Source organism: Lygodium microphyllum, chromosome 1 (assembly GCF_053477565.2).
Source record: "Lygodium microphyllum isolate KBCC chromosome 1, Lygodium_microphyllum_v1.1.10, whole genome shotgun sequence".
NCBI classification, from domain to species: Eukaryota; Viridiplantae; Streptophyta; class Polypodiopsida; order Schizaeales; family Lygodiaceae; genus Lygodium; species Lygodium microphyllum.
The window spans coordinates 60,978,415-60,992,823 of NC_141135.1; the positions used below are offsets into that span (position 1 = coordinate 60,978,415).

At 41.8% G+C, this 14,409-nt stretch overlaps 1 protein-coding gene across 2 annotated transcripts in view; it reads right to left on the reverse strand.

Annotated features, from left to right (window-relative positions):
• The window catches only part of LOC148041174 (P-loop containing nucleoside triphosphate hydrolases superfamily protein), a 164,146-nt gene that overhangs the window by 35,780 nt on the left and 113,957 nt on the right, over positions 1-14,409 (reverse strand). For both annotated transcript variants that reach the window (XM_087677359.1, XM_087677355.1), the window contains exons 8-12: positions 11,317-11,414; positions 11,175-11,230; positions 9,997-10,243; positions 9,741-9,880; positions 9,543-9,599 (exon numbers count right to left, since the gene is read on the reverse strand). In XM_087677359.1, the coding sequence (XP_087533485.1) occupies positions 9,543-9,599; positions 9,741-9,880; positions 9,997-10,243; positions 11,175-11,230; positions 11,317-11,414 (598 nt within the window). The remainder of the gene's footprint in view (positions 1-9,542; positions 9,600-9,740; positions 9,881-9,996; positions 10,244-11,174; positions 11,231-11,316; positions 11,415-14,409) is intronic.

The following is a 14,409-nucleotide window of genomic DNA, read 5'->3' on the forward strand; positions in this document are numbered from 1 at the left end:
GTCTATAAGGCTTGGGCTTCTTTTGTGGTCTTCTATGATATTTGTAAGTCCAAAGCCTATCCTTGGCATTGTCTCGTGACCTTGTTTCAAGCATGGCCTCGCTCACTGGTTTTCTTTGTTCAACATGCGCTTGTATCAACTCTTTCAACAAGTCCTTGCTCTCATTACTAGGCTTGCTTGGTATGCTAGAATGTTTCTTGTCTTTCCCTGGAGGTTTAATGAGGTCACCCTTACTAAAGGTTGTGATTATCCTCACACCTGGTAGTATCAAGTGTATCCTCTATGCTACATACTCGGCCTCACACTTCGTCACCCTTTTGAAGGGTCTTCCTAGAAGGGTTTCCTTTCCACAATTAGCACTATTTGGAGAAACATGGAATAGAATAGGCAAGCTTTCAGTTTCAATAGTTACCAGGATTTTACACTTTCCTATAAGTGCTTGTGGGTGTCCCTCGTAAGGATTAAGAGTCGCACTAGTCGGTATGAGTTGTGGTTAGTCTAGAAGGGTCCATGCTTCATAGGTCAAGATATTAAAGTCTGCTCCTTCATCGATGAGAGCATCGACACTATGCTCTCTTTTTGCGGTGAGTTTGATCCTAAGGTAAGCTGGCGGTACTATGTCTTCATCTTCCAAGTCTTGGCTTGTAAATTCAAGCCTTCTGATACATGCCTTTAAGTCCTCAATTGCACAACCAGATGGGGATTCTATATTGATGTCTTCGGTCATTTATCCAGTGCCATTCAAGGTGCATCTATCAATAGGACTATCAATTCTAGTCATCCTCCCAGTTGTAGCTTGATGTTGTTGTATTCCGCTTTGACTAGATGTAATCCGAATGCAACCTATATATGTTTTTGTAGCATGGTCTTTTTGCCCTTGTTGTCTAGATTGGCTCATTGAGGTTCTAGGGTCTTTGTTTATCTTTGTTTGGGTGTGGACTTTTGATTGTTGTTTTGCAAGTGAAAATCTATACTTGTGCAAAGCCATTACTACACTAGGATCTAATTTGGAGGGCCTGTCACGGTGCACGTTTTCTCTCGAGCCTACTTGGGGGAGGTGTGGAGAGGACAGAGCCTTCTCTGTGGGGATTTGGGGGGAGCAGTCCCCCTCGGCCCACAAGGCCGTTACGCTAAACACCATGCGTGGTTTGAATGACCGTTCGACGCCAAGTTTTGAACTACTTACTCTAGATTTCATCTCGATGATAGACCTATGATGTGCTTTCGACACTATACAGTCTTCGGGTTGGTTTTAACATCTACAAGTTAAAATTTTGAAAAAATCCGAATTCGGCCCAATAGGTCTGAATTGTAGGGGCCGAATGTTTTGATTCGGCCAGTTTGAATGGCCGAGGGCCGAATGCAACTGGTTCGAATGTCAAATTCGGCCAGTCCGAATGTGATTGTCCAAGAGCCGAATGGGTGACGGTATTGGGCCAAATCGATGGCCGAGTGGTTCGTTTGAATGGGTTTGGGCCAAATGGCGGAGGGCGGAGTCAAGTGCGTGGAGTGCAAAGTTAGTCCAAATGGTGAATTCGGCTAGGGCCGAATGTCAGCTTGTCCGAGTAGGATTGGGCCAAGGGTCGAATTTTCAAGTGTCTGAGTAAGATGGGTAGAATGATTGATTCGGCTAGGCTGAGTCCTAAGCATCCGAATGGTGATGGGCCGAATGGCCGAATACAGGAGGGCTGAGGACCGATTTTGAGACTCAACCTAGAATTGTCGTCACTCGGACGAACACAACGCGATTTTGACCAACGCAATAATAAATTTCTCGAATGACATGATTTAGGTCACGACATACTGCACACCCCTCCAGATAAAGCTGTGGGTAGAGGGGAAGAGTTGCATATACCTGGAATAGCAAATAAACCCTAAAATGCAAATGGCCAAACAAATCAAACCCTCTTGTCCTGTTATGATAGCAGAAACCCTAATGCTTGTTTTCCTTCTTTTTTCTTTGTTTTTTCCTACCCTAATGCATCCAAATCACAAAGCAAATACCTACACTACTTCAACATGCTTTTCCAAATCCAAAAAACCAAAAACTTACATGCTAAGGAGATTGAATACCTCTTCAAACTCCCTCGCTTCCTACCTATCTACCTCAAGTACCGGTTTGGGGAAAACCTTACTTCAATGCTCGATTCGAAGCATGCAAGTGCTCAAGGCTTGAATCCGTTAGCCTTGGTAACGGAACCAAAATGTAGAGGCGACCACAAGCTTAGCCGCCAAGACCCATAGACCGCTTATTATTCAAGCGTTTCAAGCCGAGCACTGATGGCTACCTCTCACATAGCCGACGCGCTATCCATCTCTACGAATGTAGTGAGCTTACCTCCATGCCCGATCGAGTTGTCTCCTCTCTCGAGCACTCCGGTAGCTCCACCATCCAAGTGCAAGCTCCATTCTCAAGCTCCACACTCCAAGCTCCATTGCCACGAGCAAGACAAGACAAGAGAAGAGAAGAGGAGAAGAGAGGAAAAGATAGAGAGCTTCTCCTCCACGGTCCCTCGCCCTCACACACTAACTCCCTTACACTCTCACACTCCCTCTCTCAAGCACAAGCTCAAGCAAGCAAGAAGAAGAAGAAGAAGAAGAGAGCTACTTTTGGCTACACAAGAATGAGCTTCTCATTCACTTTTCAACTTTATATACAAAATCCTAAATCCCTTTTGGATGGTCATCCCCTTATCCCATTTTTTACATTGCCGGCCATGGCCTAGGCCCTTTTTCCCATTGTCCTCCTATCTTCCTAGCTTCCTTTCCACCGCCCATCTACCTTTACAATTTGCACGGTTGAGAGTCTGACGCTCTTAAAATAAATCATGGTACACCTTGCGCTCTTTTACAAAAGTATTGACTTGTGCTTTTTCTTATGCGCCTTTCTCCTTGATTTAGGACTATTCTGCACTTCTTGTATTTCCAGATTCTTCTTTGGCGTGCCTTTGTCTTCCGTTTCACTTTCGCCTTAGCCTTGTCTTCTGCTTTAGATTTTCCACCTTGTTCGTTTGAGGGTTAACAATTACCCTAACCCTAATTATATTCTTCTATTAGTCTATGCTTTGTCCTACGGTACTATTTGTGTTTCTATGTTAGGGTATTTCTTCACAAAGAGGTATTTTTGTGGACTTGATCATGCATAACGTAAAAGGTGACATTTATGCTAAAAAGAGTCCCATAAGCAAACTCGCACATTTTGGTTGGTTCCTCATTTATAAATAGATGTTGTGCTCAAACACTTAGCATCCTGTCCCGTTCCAGCCATCAGCCCTCATCAATGCGTAGTTGTCCAGCCTCTCCAATGACTACTGCCACCTTCTCTAGCACCTAGCACCATGATTTCACCATGATTTTAGCTGCCACCCAGTCTCTTGGAGTCGCCCTACTGGTGTTTAGTGCTTGCCAGCTGATGTCAGCAATCTGACCTCATTCACGATCTGTCCTGTCTGCATTTTGTAGCTGTGCAGGCTGACTGGCTAGCATCAGATCACCTTCTCCCAGCTGTTGCCCAGCTCCAAACTGTTGAGTGTGACCAGCTGCAATTGTTTTTCAGGCAGTACACAAGTTCTGGCCTTGAAGACTACCACATTTTAGTTTCCAGCTTGCTGCCCTGTCATCTACAGCCTCATCTCAGCTCCAACTGACTAGTGGTTACAACACTTGGGACTTGTCTTTGGTGGATGCCACACTCCACCTATTCCCTCAGCCTACTCCCATCAAAGTCATCAGTTGTTGGATAGGTTTGCTGTCATGAGGACGTGAAATTTTGAGATGCTTCAATCTTGCTGATAACATTTGATTAAGTTATTAATCAAATATGCTAGGTTGTTTAAGCACATGTGATGCACATGGCAGTTGTTTCATGGTAGCAGGCCAAGGACCCCAAGGATACAATGAGTGTCAAAGGCAAAAGTTGTGATAAGTTATGCTAACTGGGCTTTGGGGGTTAGTTGTTGATATCAGTTTTGACCCTAGGACAATTATTTGGCCAATAAGTGTTGGTGGTAACACTAGGGACTAGCATTAATTAATTAATTAATACTAGTCTAAGGGTCAACAAAGGTTGGGAACCACTCCAGGTTGTAAATGGCCTAGCCAATTTAATTATGGATAGGCACATTTAATTTTGGGCAGGGTCAAAAGGATTGAAATTAATTTTCAAGATTATTTAATTCTAAAAATTAATTAAATGGCTAGATAATGCTAAAAGATGGGTTTAGAAGATTGCCACTTGGCAAAAATGCCCATGCAAATTAAGAAAACGTTTTTGGGGGTTGGGTCTCAGCCATTCAATTAGTTTACAGCTTGGGAGAGAGAGAGAAAAAGAGAGAGAGTTGTTGGTTATTTTTTTGACTAGAGAACAACAATTTGCTGCAGAAGACAACTATTTGGGGGCCTCAACAAGCAAGGGACAAGAAGTCACCTTCCAGGGGTTGGCAACATTATTGCTAATCCAATGACAGCATTTTGGAGGTGCTTGGTAGTAGATGACTGCATTAAATGCAAGTTGGAGTACATAGCAGATAAAATTAAGAGTTTTCTCGCAAAGAAAATCAGCTCTCTCTCATCTTGGCTTTCTCTCACCTTCTCCAACCTATTCTCAGGAGATCTCAATATTTCTCAGCCAAATTCGATGGAAAGCAAAGAGTTCTCTACTGTAAACTCTAAATTTGTGCAAAAATTAGGGTTTGATAGCCACCGCGAGATCCGTACCAATTGGTGAAGGCATTGTAAACTGAATTCAGCACCTGAAATTTGTGTAATTGTCAAGAAATTCAAATACCAGCCCATTCATTGTAATTTGGGGCAACGTTTGGCTAGTTGGTAGTTTCATTTGTGCAAGTCCTAGGTGAAAAATCAAGGGGCAATTGGCCCGAATTGATTGCTGATTGTTATTACAGTAAAAAGAGGCTTTTTAGAACAGCAAAGGAGATTGTGAATCTCAGCTTGTACTCATTCCATTAGCAATCAAGGTAAAGAAATATTGAAAGAGACACCAGTTTTGGAGCCAACAAGGTGTCCAATGTCCAAGATTATTAAGAGAAATTGTACATTTTAATTTATGTTTATTTGTTGATTGCTGCAATTAAGTGCTTAATCAAGGAATTACCACCCTCTCCAAGAAGGGAGGCTGGTTTCATTTGCCTTTGAGCATCTTGTACACATATTCATTCATTTACTTAAGAATTATCTTTTTTCTCTGTTTGCATTTTTGCAATTTTTGGCTAACTTATTGTGTTTTAGTCACATTCGTATATTCTGCAAAGTTGTCATAACTTGAAATAAGGTTCTATCTCTACAAAGTTTTGTGTGTAAGCTTTAAGGAAGTCAGCTCTTTCCATGGTGGAGCAACTTGATAAGTTTAATGTTAAACTAGATCCATTAAAGAAACTTGTATTTAGTCTGCCACATTACAACAAACAATAGATTCTTTATGAGTTTGTACACTAAGAGGATTCCAAGAAATATAGATTTTAATGACTAATAGGCTAAGCCATAGAAACAGGGAACGCCCATTCTGGGCCTTAGGAACGGATTTACGCATTCCGGCATGTGTCTACCAACGAAACACCAATGAAACGTTCCTACCCGTTCCCAGCCCCGTTCCTACCCGTTCCGCGTCGTTCCAACAGTTGTTCCTTGGAACCCGACTGCTCCCGCCTCTGTCGCCTGCTCTGCCTGCCTCGCCTGCCTGCTCCCGCCTGGCCTGCGGCCCCCCGCCTCTCCTACCCGCATGAGTGAGTGAGTAGGTGAGACACACACACACGAGATAGATACACATACACACACATATATACAAACATGTGTGCATGTGTGGGTGTGTGACATATGATTACTAATCATGTTGCTACTAATTGTGTTGTTGGTCCCCCCTTGAAAAGCGTGATCCATTAGGTCACTAAATTGGCACATCGAACATGACCTTTTCAATGCCTACCATACTACTACCCATAATCTAGTTGTCCCATATTGTACCTAGCATATCATGCCATCCTTCTCACTTCCACCATGCTACTAGATAAACCAATTTGCAATCTTCCAACTAACTTAATCTATGAGCTCTCTCTCTCTCTCTCTCTCTCTCTCTCTCTCTCTCTCTCTATATATATATATATATATATATATATATATATATGTGTGTGTGTGTGTGTGTGTGTGTGTGTGTGTGTGTTTAGGCGTTCCCCCCATTCCATGAGGTCCCGTTCCCCATTCCCCGTTCCTGGTAACTATGGGCTAAGCAGGAAACAAAATTAAAAGCTAGACAGATTCTCTTCTAACTTTGAGCCTGAAACAAAAAAGGTTGGGTTTAGAAGAAGGGAAAGTTAACAGTCAAGTAGAAGTAAAATGGCAAAAGTGACTTGTTGCTTTGGTTGCAGGATGAAAAATGTTCATGTTGATTGATTGTGCAACAAATTTCGTTTCACATAGACACAATTAGTCTAATAATGACAAAGGAAAGGTCCCTATCTATGACTTCTGCTATTACAATATAGAAGTCTAAAACTAGTACTATGAGAACAAAACATAGCATCAAAGGTTACGTGTGGTGAAAATTACAGATAAAAATGTGTTTTCACATCCTCTTTTTGTTGGTGGCTCATAACTCATAGGCCTAGGGCCTTAAATGAGTGTTGATTCTATTTTTTCAGTGGACACAAACTGATGCAAGGGCACTATTAGACAAGCTCAATTTGCACAATCAAGCATACGATGATAAGATGGAGTTTTTGGTTATGCTTTTAAACACACGTGATTTGTATTGGAAATACCTTGATACTATGATTTGCACATTTGCCTTTGGTTAAGTGTTCATAAAATCCAAGGTTTACTATTTAAGTGAACTATTAATGTTGTTAAAAGAACCTTCTCATATTCACATAGAAGGTTTCGAACGTCAAATTTTGCCATGATTTTAGCTATCCTATGGCAAAAGACTTGCAATACCAATGAAAAACCTTGTATTATTAAGATTGACGATTTTTGTTTCAACTCTCAAATGTCTTCCATAAGCACTTCTTTGGTTGAGTTTTTCTATGGGCTACAATACTGTGCATTCGTCTATAAGGGAAGGAATTTTGGGGTACAGATGGAGTGCAAGGTATGTGTGTGCACGTGTGTTGGTCCACAATGAAATGGGTTTAAACCCTCTTTAGATCTTCCTAAGAATGAGCAAAATGAGTTAGGCTCTTTTTAGGCTTGCTCCAGGTGATGTAAAAGGATCCTCTTGAACCTTTGGCTTCTTGTGTTTGGTGCATGGAAGTTGACTTGGACAAAATACTTTTTTTTTGCAAGTGTGGCTAATTATATTACTCAACAAGCTGATTACAACGGAGTGCTCATGCTCAATAGACTAGCTGGAGCTTATGCAAGGTCACAAATACATAATGTATACAAGCCTCTCAAGGCAGTCTGGGGAGATGGGGGCAAGAAGCCATGGAGGGGGGGTGTATAGCCATATGGGGTTGCTTGCATGCATCACGAAGAACAAGTCTTGGCCGCCCTAGGTGTGCAGAAAGTGAAAACGAAGCTCTTGACGAGCTCGAGACTCGCTCTGCAGCTGGTCCCACCACCCGCAGAGAGAGTGGATGATGGAAGTTCAAAGCTCTGCCAAAGTCACCTGTATTGAAAGGCCCTCCCTACCAAAAACCTCCTAGCAGTGTACCTTCCAAATGTGCCATCTTGTAAGACTCACTACGATCTCCCATACCTTAGAGCGGCCTGTTGTGGGCTCCAGTACTTGGTGGCTGGATAAAGCCTCCAAGCCGACCACTGCGCAAGACCTAGCCTCAATGATGAAAATTGTGTCTTGCATCCCGGCCTCATACAAAAGGTGATGGCCTTGGTTGACTGCTTGCCAACATCAAAACCTGTGTAAAGCCGTCATTGTCCACCTGCGGGCTTGTTGGCGGAGCCACCTTGGCTCCGAAGCGTGTGCAATCTGTTGCTTGATGCCCAAAGTCATGGCATCGCAGGCACTGCCCTGGCTGCCCAGTCACATTAACGTGCTGCTTGAAGGAGTGTCTGCCTGTCTCAATCTCCAGAAACTTTGGTATGTTCTTTGTATCTTTCACAACCACCTGTACCTTTGGGACTCTTGCGGCTATCACTGCATCTGTGAAGGAGGCAAGAAGAATTGTGCCGAAGAGAGGTCCAAAGTCTTCCACTAATTGGCGATACACTACCGCCAATCCAGGGAAGAGTAAAGTGACCGGATGTCTAAGGAACCTATTATGGAGGGCGAACTCCTCCATTGTGAAGCCACTATACCAGGGAACCATGTAAATGACCCCCTTCATGGAGGCATAGGGTGAGCTATCCACTAGCTCATGAGTTGCATCCGTAGAGGTGAGTCGAACCATGAAGATCCCTTGACCCATGAGAACCGCCTCCACGATCTGCACTGTGCCAATGTGCAGCATGGAGTGAAGCCAATCCCGAAGCTGGGCCCTAGATGGTGAGTGTCCTACAACCTGACCAAAGATTGCTGTTTCTTTCAGCTCTAGCTCTATAGCACCGGGGGGGGGGGGGGGAGCTGGCGCGATGGCGGGGCAGCAGCATGACGGGCAGGAGCGATTTTCTTGCACATAAATGTCCGACTTTCCTGGACAAAATACTGCATGTGAATTTGGAAACAACTTGAAAAGTGCGCCTTCCATGTGACTCTCAACAATTTGGCATTCAAAAACCTTTGAAGTGGCAAGAATTCCAACTCTGTTCGTGACTCCACCACTTGTCCAAAAACCTTTGAAGTGGCAAGAATTCCAACTCTGTTCGTGACTCCACCAACTTGTCCAACAACTCAGTCAATGGTACCTGGAGTGTTATAAATTGCTTTCGGACTTCAGACTCTGTGAAAGTAAATTGAGACACAAAAGCTTGAGAATCTGGCATGGGCCGTGCCACAAATTCGCATCCCTGAGTCCATGTACACAAAACTGATCGACATGTTTGGCAGAAAAGGCCACCAAGTAGGCATCCCTGAAGGTGATCTTGCACCTACACTCTAACTGGTCTACTGCCTGCAATTTTTGGAACAAGAGATGCTACTCTGAAAGAGGAAGCAAAATCTGCACAAGCTTTTGCTTGTCTGTCGATCTCACATTCAAATCACTAAGGAAAAATGACGTTGGTGGCTAATATTCTAGAAGAATAAGTTTAAGGTTCAATTTATCACCAAGTTTGATATATTTATCCTTTTTCACGGAAGCTGTTAATAAAGATTCACCATGTTCTATACTCGATGATTGTTTCGTAGCATTCTTCAAACATATCCAGGTATTCTGTAAAGCTTTATATATGTAACACCAATGACTCACTGATGGTTTTCTGCATTATAGAAGATTAAACTGCTACAGACGGTCCTATTATTGCCTTGCTAATTTCTGCTAGTGCTACAACCTATTGGTCATGCCAGTCTCTGTCATTAAGAAAATAGCTAAGTTGGATCATACCATTGTTTCTAACATGTCTCCAGCAGTACAACACACATTAAACGTTGGTGCTAATGCACACACATTATGTGAGAACATATTTCAAACCTCTTTTGTTAAAGAGCCTGTACTCGATCTGCACGCAATCCACTCTTCCAAAAGGGTCTGGAATGAAAATCTCATTGATCAAATGTAACCCATGAGCTCTATTATAATTTAAATAATCAAAGAGAATATGTAGGACTCCAGCACTCCTAAGCCAATGCTCATCAAAACAGCAGGGCTGGCATCAGTTTGTAAGCTTACTTTGTGATCAAACTCCTCCATCTTTAAAACTATTGGAACAATAATAGCTTTATTAGGGCTTTTGTGGATGTGCTTCTCAGAGGAGACACTCCCAACCTCTTCACTACTACTAGGAGTTTTATATGCATCCTTCTCTGATGCTGCACTGCAAAACCTCAAGCTTTAACCTTGCCTAAATGTTAGTAAATCAAATGTTACACTTGTTCTACTTTCGAAAAAAGTGGAAATCTAATTAAACTACTAGATCTGTACTAACCATCAGTCTTTGATAAATAAACATCTGGAGTATCTTCAGAAAGACAGCAAGCTGGTAATAGGCTTTTTGATTTGTTTGGTTCATGGTCTGAGGTTACTTTATCTATCACATGTAGGCCATGAAAATGTCCAGAATCTGCCTCAAGATCAGGTCCTGTAGTTTCAGATTCAGTAGATGCCTTCATATGGCTTATTACACCCCCATTCTCCTCATCCATCAGATATATACTGGGATCCAAGTGTATCCCCTGATCAGAGTAAAAGATCAGTCCCAATCTTATGGAGAATGTATAAGTTACACATACAATGTGAAGCAAGGGTTAAAAAGAAACTAACTGTCACTACTTATTCTAACTGAGTGAACAAAACTTAGCATCTTGCCCAATTTTGAAACTAGAAAATCAGCTGAATACAGATACTGGCATGCATTTGCTAAAAAATTGGTGTCCTTTCAACAATTGAACGAGTTCATCAAAAGAAACACATGACACTGGATAAACAGAGATATGATGCCCTTCAGAAAATGCACATAAATTGATGGGAGAATTGAGTAATCCATCATCATAGCATCCTGTTTGCCACCTCTCTTAGTGTGTTGTGAGAGCATATTTTATATTTCATGTCTCCATGTATGAAGATATTTGGAAAGCTTATCATCAGCTTGCTGCTCATTGATATGTGAATGGATTCGCTAAATTAAAATTCAAGGGGGCTTAGCATTCATTATCATGTATGGGCCAAAAAACCTCCAAAGTTGTATATTGATGACCTTTTTTGCTCAAAGGAAGTTCCTATCATTATCATAGTAGAGACATGAGCCACCTTTTGATTCTACTACCTTCCCTCCCTCTTCCCCAAACTCTCCCCTCCTGTCTGCTTTCCCTCCCATCCTGCATCAAGTTGCACCTCCACCCCTACCCATCACTTCCCTTCCATACTCTCATCACCATACCCCTCTTCCCCCCAATCCACGACTCTGCCTTCCTTCCCCTAACCCCTCCCCTTACCCTCCCTAATCATCTCTCTGCATTCTTCCTTGCCTCCTGTCCCTTCCCCTCCCTCTCCTTCAAGTCAAAGTGCACTATAATCTCACCACAGACACAAAATAACACTCTAAAGAGATTGCATACCTCAATTACGATAGGTTTGCCATACCTCAATTATGAAGAGATTGCATACCTCAATTATGATAGGTTTGCCATCCTTCATCGCCTTTTTCAGATCACCATCAAGACCTTCAAGTTTCCAAACCATTATGGTATTCAGGTTTTAAGATCCTTGAAACATTATTACTAATAATCAGGACAAAATGAAGCAGAACCTTTTCTTACGATTCTACATTCTCTTGCAAATTCAGTAACAAGCTCCTCTGAGGATGCAAATTGTCTTTCCCATATTGGTGTAGACGTAAGGGGAGCACTATAAAGGAACAAAAGTTTGAATGTCACAAAAATGTTAACTGTGAAACAAATTTGTTTGGATGTGACAAAAAATGTTGTGAATGACATTAATGTGAGCTTGGTACTTAACATATTATAAAAACTATAAAGAGTCCACATAACTGCAGCAGCTGCAAAAACTTTTGAACTGACAAGGCAAACATTGCCTTCCATTCTTAAATGCACCAATTGACTGACTTAGTTGCACTCAAGCACTGAATTGACACCTAGAAAGCTGATCTAGCATCATACAGTTCAACCTAATCTGAATATTGCAAAGGGGGATATAAACATAAGGCATTTAACTATTTAGACCTTGTGATAACTTCATATTTAGTTGGAATCTGCTTTCAACAGTTGTGCAATCTCAATGATCCAATGCCCTTCTAATTTTTTAAATATGTATGTTTCAAAAGCAAAGGCAAAAATAAGACATGGAAAAAGCATGTCCTTCCATGACTCATCTTTTTAAGTAGTTGATTCTAATCTTTTTCAGGAGACTCATGGTCACAGTCACTATCCAAGGTTCTGCATGTGTCAAATTTACATTCTGATTCTTAACCAATGCCAAGAATTTTTTAAACTTGTTAAGCACTTCGTCGCTGCTACGAATAGGGTAAACCCATATCTTCCGTATAGCATCATCGACAAAGGTGACAAAGTATTTTTTTCCCCCTAAAGATAACCCTGGCATCTGACACACATCGGAATGAACTAACTCTAGAGGAGAAGATTTCAGCGAAAGAGACTTCTTATGAGACATCTGTGTAAACTTACCATAAAGACAATGATCACAATGCTCAAAATCAACATAATGAAGATACGGTAAGTAACCCAAACAAGAAAGCACTTTCATTCTAGTTTGACTCATGTGTCCCAACCGGCCATGCCACAAAGAAACACTTGGCTGCTCGGTGACAAAACAACATGGTCAAGCACACTAGATATATGGAGAGGATGTAAGGTATCACTTTTACAACCTTTGGCAATCACTCTAGATCCCTTACAGATCTTCCATTTCCCATCACCAAAGGTGGTATGAAATCCATTGTCATCTAGCTGCCCTATGCTAATCAAGCTCTTCTTTAGCTGAGGTACATGCCGTACATGCTGAAGTGTGAAGACAGAACCATGATGAAACTGCAACTACACACTACCAATACCTGCAACGTCATATGCATAGTTGTCCCCAAGATGAACAACACCGTGTCGACCCCCTGTATAGTCAAAAAACCACTCATGATGAGAGGTGACATGAAAGGAAGCACTTGAATCTAGAATTCAAGTGTGCATGTCATCATCCATATCTGCAAGTAAAGCATGTGTTCTAAAGTGTGAAGAGACAAAGAGTACATCATTCCCACCATCACTGTCATGAGTCACTACATTCACCTCTTCAATTTTGACACTGCTCTTCTTAGACTGACTCTTTCTTCTCTTCCTTGCTATCATCTGTCTTGTTGCCCTTTCCTTTTTCTTTCTTCCATTTGTAGCAGTCACGTTTAGAGTGACCCTTCTTGCCACAATGATGCCATTCAACATCCTTACCATGTGATTTACTGCATCCCTTGCTATCAGATTTTCCTTTCTGTTGTGATCTGCCTCTAGTATGCAAAGCATTGGAAGACTTACTGGATGCATTATTTTGCCGATTCATTTCTTCCATGAGTAGAGCACTCTCTACATCAGCATACATAAGGATCGCATTAGAATTGCTCATAGCAGTCCTGAATGAATCCCAACTCTCTTGCAGAGTGCAAAGCAAGAACATAGGCTTAAATTCTTCATCAATCATGAACTTCAAGGCAACCAGCTGGCTGGAAATGGAGTTAAACTCACTGAAGTGAGTAGACATTGTTGTACCCTCTTTCATATGCAAATCCATAAGCTTTTTTAGCCAATAAACTTTACTTGCGGCACTATTCTGTGCATATAGTTTCTCCCGTTGAGTCCAAATAGCATAGGCAGAATCCAAACCTTCAATGTTAGACAGCAAGGCATCAGAAATTGATAGCTCGATGGTTGAGCGTGCAAGCTCATTTAACTCATCCTAGTTTTCCTGTTCCATATCTGCGGGCTTTGCCCCTTTGGTCTTAATTGGCTTTGCCTGCTTTTTCTGCAATAGGATATTATAGCATTGTTTTTGCCAGACTGCAAAGTTGTGTGCTCCTTCAAGCTTCTTAATGTGCATGAGATCACTGCTGTCACTGCTCTGCCAGCCATGATTTTCAGTCCAAATGTGACTAAAAAATTCGGCAAATGCTAATCCAAACTGTCACACAAGTGACCAAGGTAAAACAAGTACCAACCAGCAATAAATGACCACGTAAAAGCGGAAATTTCAGATCTGCAAATAGATTTTCAGAAGCACCAAACCTTGTGCTACAGCACTCCACAACTGATTACAGCTGTTCCAAGGACAAATACATCACATTGCATGAGAAGTCCCAAATTTTAGCTGCAATTTCTGTTGTACATGCATCCACGAGCACAAAATTTGACATGCGCGGTCAAAAGCTCCAAAATTTTTGTGCTCAAAGCATCAACCATACATTTGCATTGTTTTTGACATGCATAGAGTAGGCAAATTTTGCCAAAATAGAGCAGTTTCAGCAAAACCCCCAAATTTTCCAAGTGCTAGGTGTCCACATTGCATGGAATTAAACCCACGTGTACATGAAATGACCAAATGGCGCACAAGTTTTGCCCAAACAGCAAAAGCCCTAGATTGCATAGGGTCCAATGTGCATCAATGTCAAGAAATTGGGTAAATTTCAGCCCAATTCTTGTACATACATGAAAAGCCCCAAATGTTGGAGGCAAAATGTCACAAATTCTTGCAATTTTTGAGACAAAATATCACTGTTGTGTCTTGCTTACATCAAGTCAGGATAAATCCCCAAATTTTTGGCACAAATCTGCCCAAAATCCTTAACTGTGCTTATATGCACGAACGCTTGCAAAGGAAAGGGGGC